The following is a 14,151-nucleotide window of genomic DNA, read 5'->3' on the forward strand; positions in this document are numbered from 1 at the left end:
TTAAAGAGCTGCTATTGCACAAACTTGTAGAGGTCCATGGTTCAGCTTTGCTTTTCTTTAGTCAACTGTCTGAACCTGTATTGCAGTTTTTAACCCTGATGTAACTCATGTAATGTTACGCTAGCCAAAGAAAATTACTTCTTGAAGAAAGAAGATGTGAGAACAATATGCAACAAAGGAGCTTTATTTGATGACAAGAAAAAACATCTATCAAAAGTGACATAAAGTGACACAAAAAGACTAAACTGAAGATGCCAAAATATTCATAAAATTATTTTTCTTTTTTGCAGCTATAAAGCGGGAGGCTTAAATTGTCTTTGCAATTCCTGGCTGTTTGACAGCCTTTTTACATAAATAGAGCCTCAAAACACCTTGGAAAACCTGCCACAGTTTTTCATCAAAGTTTAACTTTCTCAGTCGATTCTTTCTCTTCATGCAATATCAGGTTGAGACCATCACCATTATTGATTTTGTCATGCTGTAGAGAAAATTTGAATCAGATGTTTTGTCTCTAAAGAGACATGAAGGTTGTCTAAATGGTACAAGATAGATGTTTTACACCTATTTTTACTGATAAACAGATTTTTTATTTCAATACAGAAAATTTCACATGCATATAAAAACTGCAAAATTTCACAAAATGTGTTCTTTTCATTATTTGCACAATTCTGTTTACAACCAGCACTGAAAATCTCAGCATTGGGGTTGATATAAATGCTGCATGTTGCAATTCCTTTCATTGTTTGTAGAGAGTGCTCGAGCCCAATGTGTGTAGACAATGTCTGTGTACCAATCCACCTGAAAGAATTTAGAATGTGCCAGATTAAATCAACTTTGCTGTCAAAAAAGATTTAGTATTTTATGATTTGCAAAAAGTAGTGATTTTATTTGTATGTGCTTTAATAAAGAATAATATCAAATATATTGTCATGTTTCATTTCTCTCATTCTCAAACAGTTGTAATCACAAAATTACAATTTATATGTGCCTGAGAAACATTTGCATTAATTATCAGTCAATCCCTTATTATATTTAAGTCTAAATCAAACATCTACCAAGTCCTGACTATAAATGAAACAAGTGTCACTGAACTGATTGACATACAGTAAGAGATTGTTGTTTCAGTATGGTGTAAGTGATTTAATCAGCTGATGACAGATGATCTCCTTGTTCTCTTCTTGTGATTTTCACAAAAACACAATTTTTGGGTCCAAGAGTGTTGGTTGACTTCAACTCAAGAGGAACCTGAAGATAAAAAGAGGTTTCTGGGTAAAACAAACATCTTCCACATATTTGTGTAAAAATATCTTAAAAATTGAGAGACACTTGGCTTTTGGTACAATGTATACAATGTATGAAAAGATCTTTACTGCAGATACTACTATGGCTCTGCAGATTTTTTCTTTTCTTTTAACCTATGTCGCCTCACCTTGAGGTTGGTAAATCCGTCTATCACATTTTGGTGGTCAAGTCTCTCACGCATCTCTTTCTCAACTGACATCACAGCCAGGTGCTGGAGTCTGCTTTGACCCATGGTCCTTCTCAGCCAGGTATGGAGCTGACTCAAGACACTAAAAGACCTTTCACAGCTACAGCTGCTAACTGGGTTTGTCAGGGCAACCTGAATAACAGTTTTCAGTTTGGGGAAGATCTGATTATCCAGAAGATTGTACAATGTTAACATATCTGGAATGGCACCAGCCTCACTCTTGAGCTTTATAAAGTCTTTGGCAACCGTGACTTCCTCTGACTGAAGCTCAATATGGTAATACAGCGCCAGGGCTGACAACCCAGTTTGTTTTGCAGATTCTGTATAGCAGCTTTAATATAGGGAGAACACAACTTCCAGATTGTATGAGTTGTTTGTATTAGTTGTTTGTCTTTCTTTTTCTTTGCCAGTTAAACAGTTACTGTTTTGCCTGTTAGTACTCCCTGTCTGTTTTCTTACCTGGTACTTCCTGATCTTGTACTTTGTCCTCATGTTCCCCTCTTTCCTCTCTCCCTCTTTGGACTGACAATCTGTACACACACACACACACACACACACACACACACACACACACACACACACACACACACACACACACACACACACACACACAACAGGAGTTATAAGGTTAATGGGCATCCAGTCAGTTAGCTAGTTAGTACCTTGGGTTCAATATCGGCACATGCACATATGGCAAAATAACCAGTTTCTCTCATTACATTTCAAACAGGACAGTGGTAACAACAGCAGGCTACGGACAATGTTAAGTTTTAGATTTTAAATAGGCTGTATACATTTCAAAGAGATCAACAGGGCAGTCAAATATCGCTAATTTTACTACAGAGCAAACATCGTCGGAAAACACGTTTTCAACTAGGGCTGCCACAAACAATTATTTTGATAGTCGACTGGTCACCGATTATTTTTGCAATTAGTCGACTAATCAGATCATGCATCCATTGGACGTACAGCGTACAGCTTATTGCACCAGCATGCATCTGCTCTCATATAACTATCATTAGCTTACAGCTCTAAGTGTTTAAGGTATGTGCTAACTAAAAATAAAGACAAGATGATAGTTTATTAAATTTGAATGAAATTTGCAGATTGTTTCGGTGAAGTTTAATAAACTCCTTGCTATCTAAAATATAACGGGACACCGGAGTATATTCTCGAGCATCTCACACTTCTGATAATCAGCTGTCTGCTTGACGTTTATTCAGCTGTGTAAAAACTATAACTTTAATCTCAGCCAAACCGATTTACTCAGGAACAAATAAAATACTAAAAAAAGCCAAACAATAACATTTTTAAGTTATCTAAGTGACTTATATATGTTTAACCTGAGTAGCGAAAGACCGCAGTGGGTTTGAAAGTGATTTGCCGGAGTCCGGTGTTCTCACGGGCTCTAGAGAGCCTTGCCCCCGGCTAGCTATCAAGTTAGTGGGTAACAGACGTCTCCGAAAACATCTGAGCGCTTTTGAAAATATGTGGTGTCTTGATAAACTGAGCAGATATTTGAGGTTTACACAGCTACATTCTCACCTGAAAATATGCTAAACGTTTATTTTGTGACCCAGAAAGAATAATAAGAGTAATATTAAAACTAACTAGCTGCCGCAATTGTTGGAAACTTAGCTGGGCTGCGCTATGAATTCTGGGACACAGCTCCTTCTTCTTCTTCGGGGTTTAACGGCAGCTGGCATCCTTGTACATGCAGTGCTGCCATCTTCTGTTTCAGTCCGTTATTACACTCTTAAAATCTACTACTTGTTCCTGCGTCTTTTGTGATCTTACAAAGCTTCAAACAACGTTGACTAATGATTTTGATAGTCTACGTAATTGTGACTAGTCGACTAATCAGCCCTATTTTCAACACAGCAGGTTACCTGGTGTAATGTTTTTCAGTTAAAAAGAAACATGGTCTGACTCCTACCTAACTATTAGGGGTGCAACGATACTCGTATCGATATTGAACCGTTAGATACAGTGCTTTCGGTTCAGTACGCATATGTATCGAACAATACAACATTTTTAATTCATTTTATCAACTTTCCTTCTGACGGTGCTGTCTGTGTTGAGAGCTCAGTGGATCTGCGCTTGACAGTGCAGCCTAGGCAGAGTAGTCGAACACAGATTCACTGAGCGCAGCGCAAGCTAGCGAGACAGAAGTTAAGCTCTCAAAGGAGCTTGCAAAGAAAAGGCGTCTGGACTTCTTTAAGTTACTTGAAGACGTTTCACCTCTCATCCGAGAGGCTTCTTCAGTTCTAAGGTCAAATGGGGGAGAGTCCCAGATATAACCCTAGTGGGAGTGTCCCCCCACAGAGGGGGTCCTTTTGTCCCTCTGTGGGGGGACACTCCTTTGACTACGATGACCTGGATGACTGAGAACCTTCACAGACAAGTTAAGCTCTCCTTGCAACATGGCAAATTGAACCTCCCCCACCCTCATTCAGATCTGGCGTTTGGAACTATTTTGGTTTTCATGTGATGTATGACCCTGAAGGTAAGCGTGTCATGGACAGTGTTGGGAAGGTTACTTTTAAAATGTATTCCATTACAGAATACAGAATACATGCCCCGAAATGTATTCTGTAACGTATTCCGTTACATTACTCAATGAGAGTAACGTATTCTGAATACTTTGGATTACTTAATATATTATCATGCTGTTTACAACTACATGAATGTACTATTGCTGTGATTTATTACTGTTACTGAAGGTCCGCGGCTCCGAACCGCAGTAAAGGGACCTCTGGCTAATATGTCGGGTTCGTGTCAGGCTCGTCGCTGAAAACTAGCTTTACTTTGTTGTCTGGGTCAACTTTGCTAGCAGAGACAGAGAGAGGCGTTGAAAGGCTGCTCCAACGGAGCTTATTGTTTTTGGACGAAAACACGAACACGGTGTACAGTCGAGTCTTAATAGCTTACTTACAACTGGGCTCGTCAGGCACTCTTCTTGGCTGCAGTGGTTATTATTATATTTACATGCTTCCAGCTCCCGTTTTTGCTCGATGACAGCTCGTACTTTTCCTTTTTCTCCCTCCCTCGCTCACAGACACATAACGTGTATGGCAGTCCATTCTCCCTGCAGCACGGACTACGCTGCCTATGATGCTACATTCTTTAGAGCTATACCGGTAGCATTCTGCCTATTAGCTTAGCACAACAACAACAGGCGCTCTCTCACCCAGGAAACACGCAGAGAGAGAGCGTCACCCTGTAACCATGGCAACCGTAACGCTGCCGCCTGGAACAACAGAACGTAGCTGTCAAACAAAACCCAAACAGGCCTGACCCGCCACAATATGAAACAGGGAAGTACCGCAGTGTAATCCATTTATTTCAACAAAGTAACTGTATTCTAAATACCACCGTTTTAAACGGTAACTGTAACGGAATACAGTTACTCATATTTTGTATTTTAAATACGTAACGGCGGTACATGTATTCCGTTACTCCCCAACACTGGTCATGGACTAAAGTAAAACAGTATGTTGGATGTGCCACGCAATGCTCAATTACATGGGTGGGAACTAGTGTGTTAGCGCAGTTAGCTCGTTAACGTGTTGGCTGTTCAGCCCCACACACGGGGCAATCTGCGGTAGCTCGTTAACGGAGATTTGACGTGTTGTGGCGTTAACCTCATTTCAGATTAACACTGACAGCACTAGTGGGAACACAACGAATATGACTGCACATTTACGCTGACATCATCCTAGTGCAAAGACAAGTGGAAGCAGAGAAAAACAACAAGCAGGCATGCTACAAACTTTACCGGAGTCAGCGGTTAGCACATGATTCTCCTTATGGGGACCTGATATGTTTAATATGCTGCTGAGAATATAGCCCAGAAGAAGCGTATATTATAGCTTTTATTTTGGAAAGAGCCATTTCTCTGTAATAAACTCTCTTTTCCAAAGATGAGTGATTCCTCAATCAGATACAGGGCTCGCAAAATCGCTAGCCCGACGTCCCGGGGCTAGCGATTTTTCCAGTTGGGCTGCCCTGCCCTGCCCGTCGGCCTATCGTAGGAAGGAAAAATACATGTCAATGCTTTTGCATTCTTTCGGAAATGTAGCTGGGTAATTATGTCATTGGCATCGGTGAGCCACTGTGAATATGTGACATATTAAAATCGCGTTTGAATTTGCGCTTGTTTTTTGCTTTCACTTTGCAATCGCGCGAACTGTGTATAGAGAGCGACAGCACTGATTGGTGAGTGATGATAATTTGCGCACCAATTCCTCTGACATCATCTTATCAATCGTTAGCTTACTATGCAAACATGACAAGTGAAATCTCCGCAGCAAGCTTAAACATGTGAGAGGTTGATCGCGCAGAGAATCGCTGAGCGTTGTGTGAGTGCGTGTGTAAAAGCAGCAGGATATATATTTTAGTTCTGCTGAGCCAAATAAGACAGGTCAGGGTGAAGAAGTGACAGCCAAAGAAAAGCTTACCACAAAACGGAAACGTTATGACAAATCAGACTATAAGGCAAAAAGAAAGTGCAGCTTTATGGTTTCATGGACAAAAGAATTTCTGTGGCTGCAATATGACGAGCTAAATAACCAGGGCTGCACATAAGTGGTCCGCAGGTGCGCATTCGCTGTCAAAATAAAAAACGCGCACAAGTTAAGAAGTTGCAACGTGTGTTTGCATACATAAGATTTTCTGGAGGAGGACAGACATTTGTTTAGAACTCTTAAAGATGTCGAAGAAGCTCCTTTAAGCAGTTACTTTGGTGTTCCTCCACCTCCAAAGAAATGTCAGAAGGAGTCCGAACCACAAAAGAAGCGCGTTTTCTCGGACAAGTGGTTGCAGGAGGTGAGCTGGCTTCAAACAAATGATGAACGCACAGAGATGTGGTGCAGAATGTGCTGTGAAAATTTAATAAATGACAAATTAATAAAAAGGCATGAACATTTTTTTTTGTATCGAAAAAATATCGAACCGAACCGAACCGTGAATTTTGTGTATTGTTGCACCCCTACTAACTATATAGAGACTAACTGAAAGTTAAATGCAGCTAATATGTCCTGTTTTAAGCCAGGCACTTCCACCTCTGCTCCGCTGCGTCTCAGCCACCATCGCTCTGGCAGCAACGGCGCTAAAGCAAGTAGGAGAGAGCCGAGCTGGAACAAACCATTTTGGGAGAGATTATCTATACTTTTGTTGTTAAAATGTTCCATCTCAATTAAGTACTGTATGCTTTTTATACTTTTAGTAGTGTGTCCCACAAACAGCAAATATTTTCAAAAAAAGTAAGACATCTTTGGGGGTGCTTTGATTCATTTTGGGGGTGCTGAAGCACCTCCAAAACTGGGCTAAAATCGCCCCTGACCTAGACAAAGTGAATCTGTGAACTAAGGTGTAGGTCTGTTAGGTTATGCTGTGGTGATCCTCGAGTTGGGGGATTTGTGTTCATACTGGAGTGCAAAATTAAAACCAGTGGAAGATGGACAAGAAAAGTTCAAAGCCATCAGGTGCTCAGTTTAGAAAAACTAGAAAAGAAGAGGAGAAACGAGCAAAAGATGCAGGTAAGCAGATGTGTCATTGGATAATGGCAGGTCATCCTGAAACAATCAGAATCAGAATACTTTATTAATCCCTAAGGAAATAATGTGGATTACAGTTGCTCCAAAAAGAAATGGTAAAAATAGTAACAGTAACAGACTAAACTCCAAACATTATGTTACAGATTTTAATATTAATTAGTCATTGTCAATTGTTGATTTGTTCTGTTCTCATTGTATGACGTATTATGATGGCTGTTTGGTAGTCGTTTGCATACAATGCTTACTCTCTCTCTCTTCAGTGTGTGTGTGTGTGTGTGTGTGTTTCTCTGGCGAAATTCAGTATGGTTCCAACAACACTTTTATGTTAATGTATAATCCTTAATTGTTTTATGTGTGTGTGGGGGGGGCAGAGGGAGTGTTCGCCCGGGGCGCCAAAAAGGCTAGGACTGCCACTGACTATACCTTTCTAATGTGACGTTGTTGTCCCTGGCTCTCTTTCTCTCTCTCTCCTTCCCGCTCTGTTCCTGTGCTACTGCGAGTGTAACTACCGCCCCTCCCCCCTCTGCCCAGCGCAAAGCACAAGGCTCGCATGCCGAGTGAAGCGGGAAAAAAGTGCGAGAGAGAGTGAGAGAAAGAAAAAGAAAAAAACACGGCTCGCGATAAGGTTCACGTCAAAGATCCGGCTCTAAGAGCCATTTCGTTCGCGACCAACACATCACTACCAGGCTGGAGCGCAGCCCCTCTCCAGGAGGCTGGTTCTAGGGTCCAAGTTATGCGTTGAGGAGAGCCCAACTATATAGAGCCGGTATCATTCAATCTCAAGCACTAGCTCAGGCTCTTTCCACAACAGAGGGGTGACATTCCATGTCCCAATACCCTGCGCCCAGCCATGCCCCATAGGCTAAGGCATGGAACCCCACGCACCCTCTACAGGCATAACTCCAGGGTGGTGTCCCAGTAACCCTATGCAGCGCAGGGTAAACTGCTCCCTTGTTTTTGCACTGACAATAGTTGTCTGAATCGCCCTTCGTCTGGTTTTTCACCCAGGACCAATTTGACATGGGAGACCCTACCAGATTGCAAAAGCCTCCTGATAACATAGGATCCCAACTGACAACTTAGATTCCTGGAGCTATGTTGTATGTGTAATTTAAGTAGCTGTGGTAGTGGTGTTTATGGAATTACATGGACCTTTCCCCCATTTTTTATGTTTATGGACCCATTATGATTCACTGAAGTGTTTATAGGACTATTTTGCATCTGTCATTATCTCTCCATTTGAGTGTAGATGGTTCCGCTCATCAACACAGCCATTGATGCCCTGATGAAGAATTTGCATGTCTACGCTGAGTCAGGAGAGGCCTTTGATATCCACAGGTAAATACATAAACAATGAGGAAAGCCTGAAAGCAGTTTGTCTACTTTACTTCTACTGTATTTTTTCTTTCACTGTTCATATTTCTAAAATTTGATGCTATTTTGCAGATACTTTGGCTACTTTGCCATGGATGTTATTGCCAGTGTGGCATTTGCAACTCATGTGGACTCGCAGAATAACCCAGATGACCCGCTTGTCCAACACGCTCAGATGTTCTTCATCAATGATTTCTTCAAGTCTGTCTTGTTACTTTTCTGTGAGTCATTATTATAACACAATTGAATTTCAGATATTTATGTAGGACATTAAAAGAGAAAGTTGATCACAAAAAATTGTAAGAAAGAATTTCAGAAAGGTTAAATAGATGTAGAATATGCCAAAGAAGTATTTAAGCATTTTTGTTGATATACCTGTGCAGATTTGTGTGTTTCTGTCTTTAGTTGCTTTTCCCTCCATCATGGCTCCTCTGTCGAGGTTCATACCCAACAAAAAACGAGACAAGATAAGTCATTTCTTCATTAACAGCATTCACAAAATCATCAAACAGAGAGAGGAGCAGCCTCCTGAGCAGGTGAATCTCAGACTTTCCTAAATCTGTGCATTGCTTTGAAACTGTCATTTTCCTATCTTTCTTATTTATTTCTTTTACACGTAGAGACGTAGAGACTTCCTCGAGCTGATATTAGATGCCCGAACCACCGAAGAGTGTGTGTCATTGGAGCGCTTTGACACATCAAATGACACCGATGAGATCGGTGACAACAACCAGCAGACCCAGTCTTCAGGCACAGTTCAGGAAAATGACCCTCCTCATTCACAGGAGCCGTCTGTCAGGCGTCCACAGAAAAAGATGCTGACTGAGGATGAGATTGTTGGTCAGGCTTTCATCTTCCTCCTGGCAGGCTATGAAACCAGTAGCAACACTCTGGCGTTCACCTGCTACCTCTTGGCCCTCCACCCTGAATGTCAACTCAGAGTACAGAAAGAGGTGGATGATTTCTACACTAGACATGTGAGTGTTTTACAGTTGGTTCTGATCTATTTTGATTCATGCAGTTGTGGACAGTCATTGATTGTCATGCTGTTTGCTTTGTAGGACTCACCTGATTACACAAATGTGCAGGAGCTGAAGTATTTGGACATGGTCATATGTGAAGCATTACGCCTCTACCCTCCTGGATTCAGGTAAAGAAGGATGTCAATTGGGGCTACAGTGGGGTAGCTTTGGTACGCTGTGATGTAGGAAGATTTTCAGCATTGTCCCTTAATTAGCTTTTCATGGGGTATAGCCATAATGCTATCATCCGGAAAAACTCTCTTCTTCTTCTTCTTCTTCTTCTCATCATCATCATCACTGTTGAAAGATCAAAGATGGGTTCAGCAATGCAGATGTTTTCTGATCTTTTGACATTTGGGTTCAGCTCTGTTCACATTTGGATCCAGATGCATTAAAAATCCTTTTGTAGCTATTAGGGATGCACCGATACCACTTTTTTGGAAACGAGTACAAGTACGAGTACGAGTACTTGCATTTCAGTACTCGCCGATACCGAGTACTTAATAAAGACATGATTTAAATTTACAGGTAACAGCTTTAGTCCTATAATTTAACAAAAAAACAACAACAAGGGACTAGTTTGGAATTAAGAACATTTATTTAAAATGAAAAGCATGTTGTATGCAACATATTACAGAATAAATAATTATAAAAAACAAAATTTAATTTTAAATTTGTTCGTCTGTTTCTCTGTTTAGAAGTCTCACTAGCACAGTCACAGCTGGGATGACATCAGAGGCTAGTGCGTCGTAGCTGCTCACTTTTTTAGTTAGTTCCTCAAAGGGGGCGAGGATGGCAACAGTCGTATCCATAAGAGCCCATTGGTGAACGGTGAGATAGTCAGGGAGCTCGTGCTGGACACGCCCAGCACTCGCTTTTGCTCAATGAGGGACTGGAGCATGTAATACGTGCTGTTCCAGCGCGTCTGTACGTCCTACTGCAGTCTCTTTATTGGCTGGTTGAGCTGTCCCTGAATGTCCTCGAGGCGGGAGTAGGCTAAGGCGGAATGTTTAAAATGCCCAACTATTTTCCGTCCCACTGCTATAGCATCAGCTATGCTCCTCTGTGCTAATAAGCGTGGGTAAACTCTTTGTACTCATTGTCGTGTTGGGATTTTGGTGCTTGATTAAATTACTTGTGTTAAATGCGCTACCTTTAGAGCCTCCTCTGGACAATTTCGCTGAGCACAATTTGCAGTCCACCTTTGTTTTCGCGTCTTCGTTCACTTTGAAATAGTTCCACACGGCTGACTTGTCTCGCCTCGCCTTCTCTCAGCTCTGAGCTGCAGCCGGGGCCTGGGGGCGGGCACTCGGCGCTTGTGATTAATCCCTTACATGCCGCTCAAACATAGACAGGTCTCAGACCGTGGTATCGGTCCCTGGTATCGGGGGACTTTTAACGAGTACGAGTACTTTAGAAAATGTGGTATCGAGGCCGATACCCGATACCAGTATCAGTATCGGTGGATCCCTAGTAGCTATCATTACACTTAAACTCTTCTTCTTTGGATGGAGCTATGTACAGAGAAATAGAAATTACATAACGTAATAAAGTAAATAAATAAAGTAAATAAAGTTACAGCTCTTCTGTTGATACTGTGTGTGACCATTCTGTAACTGTGTAATTTTGAAATTGTCCCACTAAGGTTTGCACGAGAAATAGAACATGACTGTGTGGTGAATGGTCAGCAACTTCCTAAAGGAGCAAAACTGGAGATCCCTGCAGTCTTCCTCCATTATGACCCACAACACTGGCCCGAGCCTGAGAAGTTCATTCCTGAGAGGTGCTTCAGTTCTGTCTGAAACGACTTGTAACGCCAGTCAAATGTTGACTTATTAACATGATTTCAGCTGTATATTAACAACACATTAAATATTTTTCTGAACAGTGGTACAAATACATTTTTTGGGTGTGGTAAACACTTTTGTGTAGTGAAATTATCACAATCTCAATTCAAAAAGTTGGGACACAGTGTAAAATGTAAATAAAAACAAGGCATTTATTTACAAATCTTATAAACCCATAATTTATTCAAAATAGAACATTTAGCCTGTATTTGTATAGCGCTTTACTAGTCCCTAAGGACCCCAAAGCGCTTTACATATCCAGTCATCCACCCATTCATTCACACACAGGTGATTGCAGCTACATTGTAGCCACAGCCACCCTGGGGCGCACTGACAGAGGCGAGGCTGCCGGACACTGGCGCCACCGGGCCCTCTGACCACCACCAGTAGGCAACGGGTGAAGTGTCTTGCCCAAGGACACAACGACCGAGACTGTCCAAGCCGGGGCTCGAACCGGCAACCTTCAAATTACAAGGTAAGCTCCCAACTCTTGAGCCACGATCGCCCTTTTAAAATTTAAACTGAGATATAGCTTGATTTTGAATTTGTTGGGAGTTGGGACATTTCAGTGTCAGTAGTTAGTATCAGTTAGTAGTATCTCCTCTTTTTGACAACAGTCTGGAAACTGAAGAGACCAGTTGCTGGACTTGGAGTTGCTGGACTTGGATTGAGAGTTTTGCTTTCATGCTCTGCTCTTTCTTTACCACAACGGACCAATGCAGCCTCCACATCTCTTCAGCAGCGGCCCCAATCTGTCTGTCAATATCCCACTCCATTTTTCCCTCACTTCTGAGGGTCTTCATAAGACCCTGAGATACTTAAACTCCTGCACTTGGGGCAGCAACTCGTCCCTGAAAAGAGTAGGCACTCTACCCTTTTCAGCTAAGAACCATGGCCTCCACCTTGGAGTTGTGATTCTCGTTCTTGCTGCTTCATACTCAGCTGGAAACCGCTCCAGTGAGTGCTGGAGACAACCACCAGATGAAGCCAAGAGACCCACATCACCTGCAAATAGCAAAGATGAGATTCATAGGTCACCAAAATGGGAACTTTCTGTCACATGGCTATGCCTAGAAATTCTTTCCATAAAAACTATGAACAGAACTGTATCATGTAATATTTTTCATGTAGTTAAATATCTCAGTTCAAGATAACAGTAGTTTTATGCCATTGTATAAAGTAGCAAGAGAAATTTGTCTCATTAAGAATGTGGTCTTTTAGTTTCCAATGCTTTTCATTCAACTTCAACTTGCTGTTGATCCCCAGGTTTACACCAGAGGCCAAGGCCAGTCGACATCCATTCGTATACCTACCATTTGGGGCCGGCCCCCGTAACTGTGTGGGAATGAAGCTCGCCCAGCTTGAAATCAAACTGGCTTTAATGCATCTGTTCCACAACTTCAACATCACTGCCTGCTCTAAGACTGAGGTACGTTTGACTTAGAGCTGCTCAGCAAATCTCATGAATGTTCATTAACAGCCAGTCCTGAAAAAAGATGTTTGTTTTATCGAGGGCACTCTTTTTTTTAAGGTTCCTCTTGAGTTGAAGTCGTTAAGCACTCTTGGTCCTAAAAATGGTGTTTGTGTGAAAATTTCCAGAAGGAGCAAGTGAGATGGTCTGCTGACTTCTGTATCGAATGACTGGATCATTTTCACCAGACTGCAAAATAAGTTCAACTGTCCTAGTTCAAGTTAATCCAGTACTTGGGAGATGCTTGAAAAATCACAACATTTAAATATTTTAGATTTGAATGTACTAAATATAATAAGGGATTTACTGCAGATTCATTCAAATGCTTTAGAAAATATTAACTGTAATTTTGTGACTGGAACAGTTTGACAATTTACATATCAAATGGAAGGAATGCCACATGAGAAAATATTTCAACTGTTTACAACTGTTTGAGAATGAGAGAAATGAAACATGACAATATATTTGATATTATTCTTTATTAAAGCACATACAAATAAAGTGGATAAAATCACTACTTTTTGCAAATCATAAAATACTAAATCTTTTTTGACAGCAAAGTTGATTTAATCTGGCACATTCTAAATTCTTTCAGGTGGATTGGTACACAGACATTGTCTACACACATTGGGCACGAGCACTCTCTACAAACAATGAAAGGAATTGCAACATGCAGCATTTATATCATCCCCAATGCTGCGATTTTCAGTGCTGGTTGTAAACAGAATTGTGCAAATAATGAAAAGAACACATTTTGTGAAATGTTGCAGTTTTTATATGCATGGGAAATTTTCTGTATTGAAATAAAAAATCTGTTTATCAGTAAAAACAGGTGTAAAACATCTATCTTGTACCATTTAGACAACCTTCATGACTCTTTAGAGACAAAACATCTGATTCAAATTTTCTCTACAGCACGACAAAATCAATAATGGTGATGGTCTCAACCTGGTATTGCATGAAGAGAAAGAATCGACTGAGAAAGTTTAACTTTGATGAAAAACTGTGGAAGGTTTTCCAAGGTGTTTTGAGGCTCTACTTATGTAAAAAGGCTGTCAAACAGCCAGGAATTGCAGAGACAATTTAAGCCTCCCGCTTTATAGCTGCAAAAAAGAAAATAATTTTATGAATATTTTGGCATCTTCAGTTTAGTCTTTTTGTGTCACTTTATGTCACTTTTGATAGATGTTTTTTCTCGTCATCAAATAAAGCTCCTTTGTTGCATATTGTTCTCACATCTTCTTTCTTCAAGAAGTAATTTTCTTTGGCTAGCGTAACATTACATGAGTTACATCAGGGTTAAAAACTGCAATACAGGTTCAGACAGTTGACTAAAGAAAAGCAAAGCTGAACCATGGACCTCTACAAGTTTGTGCAATAGCAGCTCTTT

General features: G+C 40.9%; 2 protein-coding genes and 1 long non-coding RNA gene across 3 annotated transcripts in view; 2 read left to right on the forward strand and 1 right to left on the reverse strand.

The window, feature by feature from the left end:
- The window catches only part of LOC148101895 (thromboxane-A synthase-like), a 69,030-nt gene that overhangs the window by 29,342 nt on the left and 25,537 nt on the right, over positions 1-14,151 (forward strand). The gene's annotated exons all lie outside the window — the stretch shown is intronic.
- Positions 591-2,587, reverse strand: LOC148101896 (uncharacterized). Its single transcript, XR_015719336.1, has 3 exons — positions 1,430-2,587; positions 1,105-1,245; positions 591-798 (listed from the first exon to the last, which is right to left on the reverse strand). It is a non-coding gene; the product is annotated as an uncharacterized LOC148101896 (long non-coding RNA).
- On the forward strand, positions 7,976-13,194 carry LOC148101897 (thromboxane-A synthase-like). Its single transcript, XM_087844328.1, has 8 exons — positions 7,976-8,385; positions 8,494-8,642; positions 8,827-8,957; positions 9,042-9,398; positions 9,483-9,571; positions 11,089-11,226; positions 12,557-12,719; positions 12,822-13,194. Exons 1-8 carry the CDS (start codon positions 8,297-8,299, stop codon positions 12,900-12,902), a joined length of 1,197 nt encoding a protein of 398 aa, XP_087700454.1. The 5' UTR covers positions 7,976-8,296; the 3' UTR covers positions 12,903-13,194.

The sequence above is a fragment of the Neolamprologus brichardi genome, chromosome 7 (genome assembly GCF_056152115.1).
Source record: "Neolamprologus brichardi isolate AB-2024 chromosome 7, ASM5615211v1, whole genome shotgun sequence".
Taxonomy (NCBI): Eukaryota; Metazoa; Chordata; class Actinopteri; order Cichliformes; family Cichlidae; genus Neolamprologus; species Neolamprologus brichardi.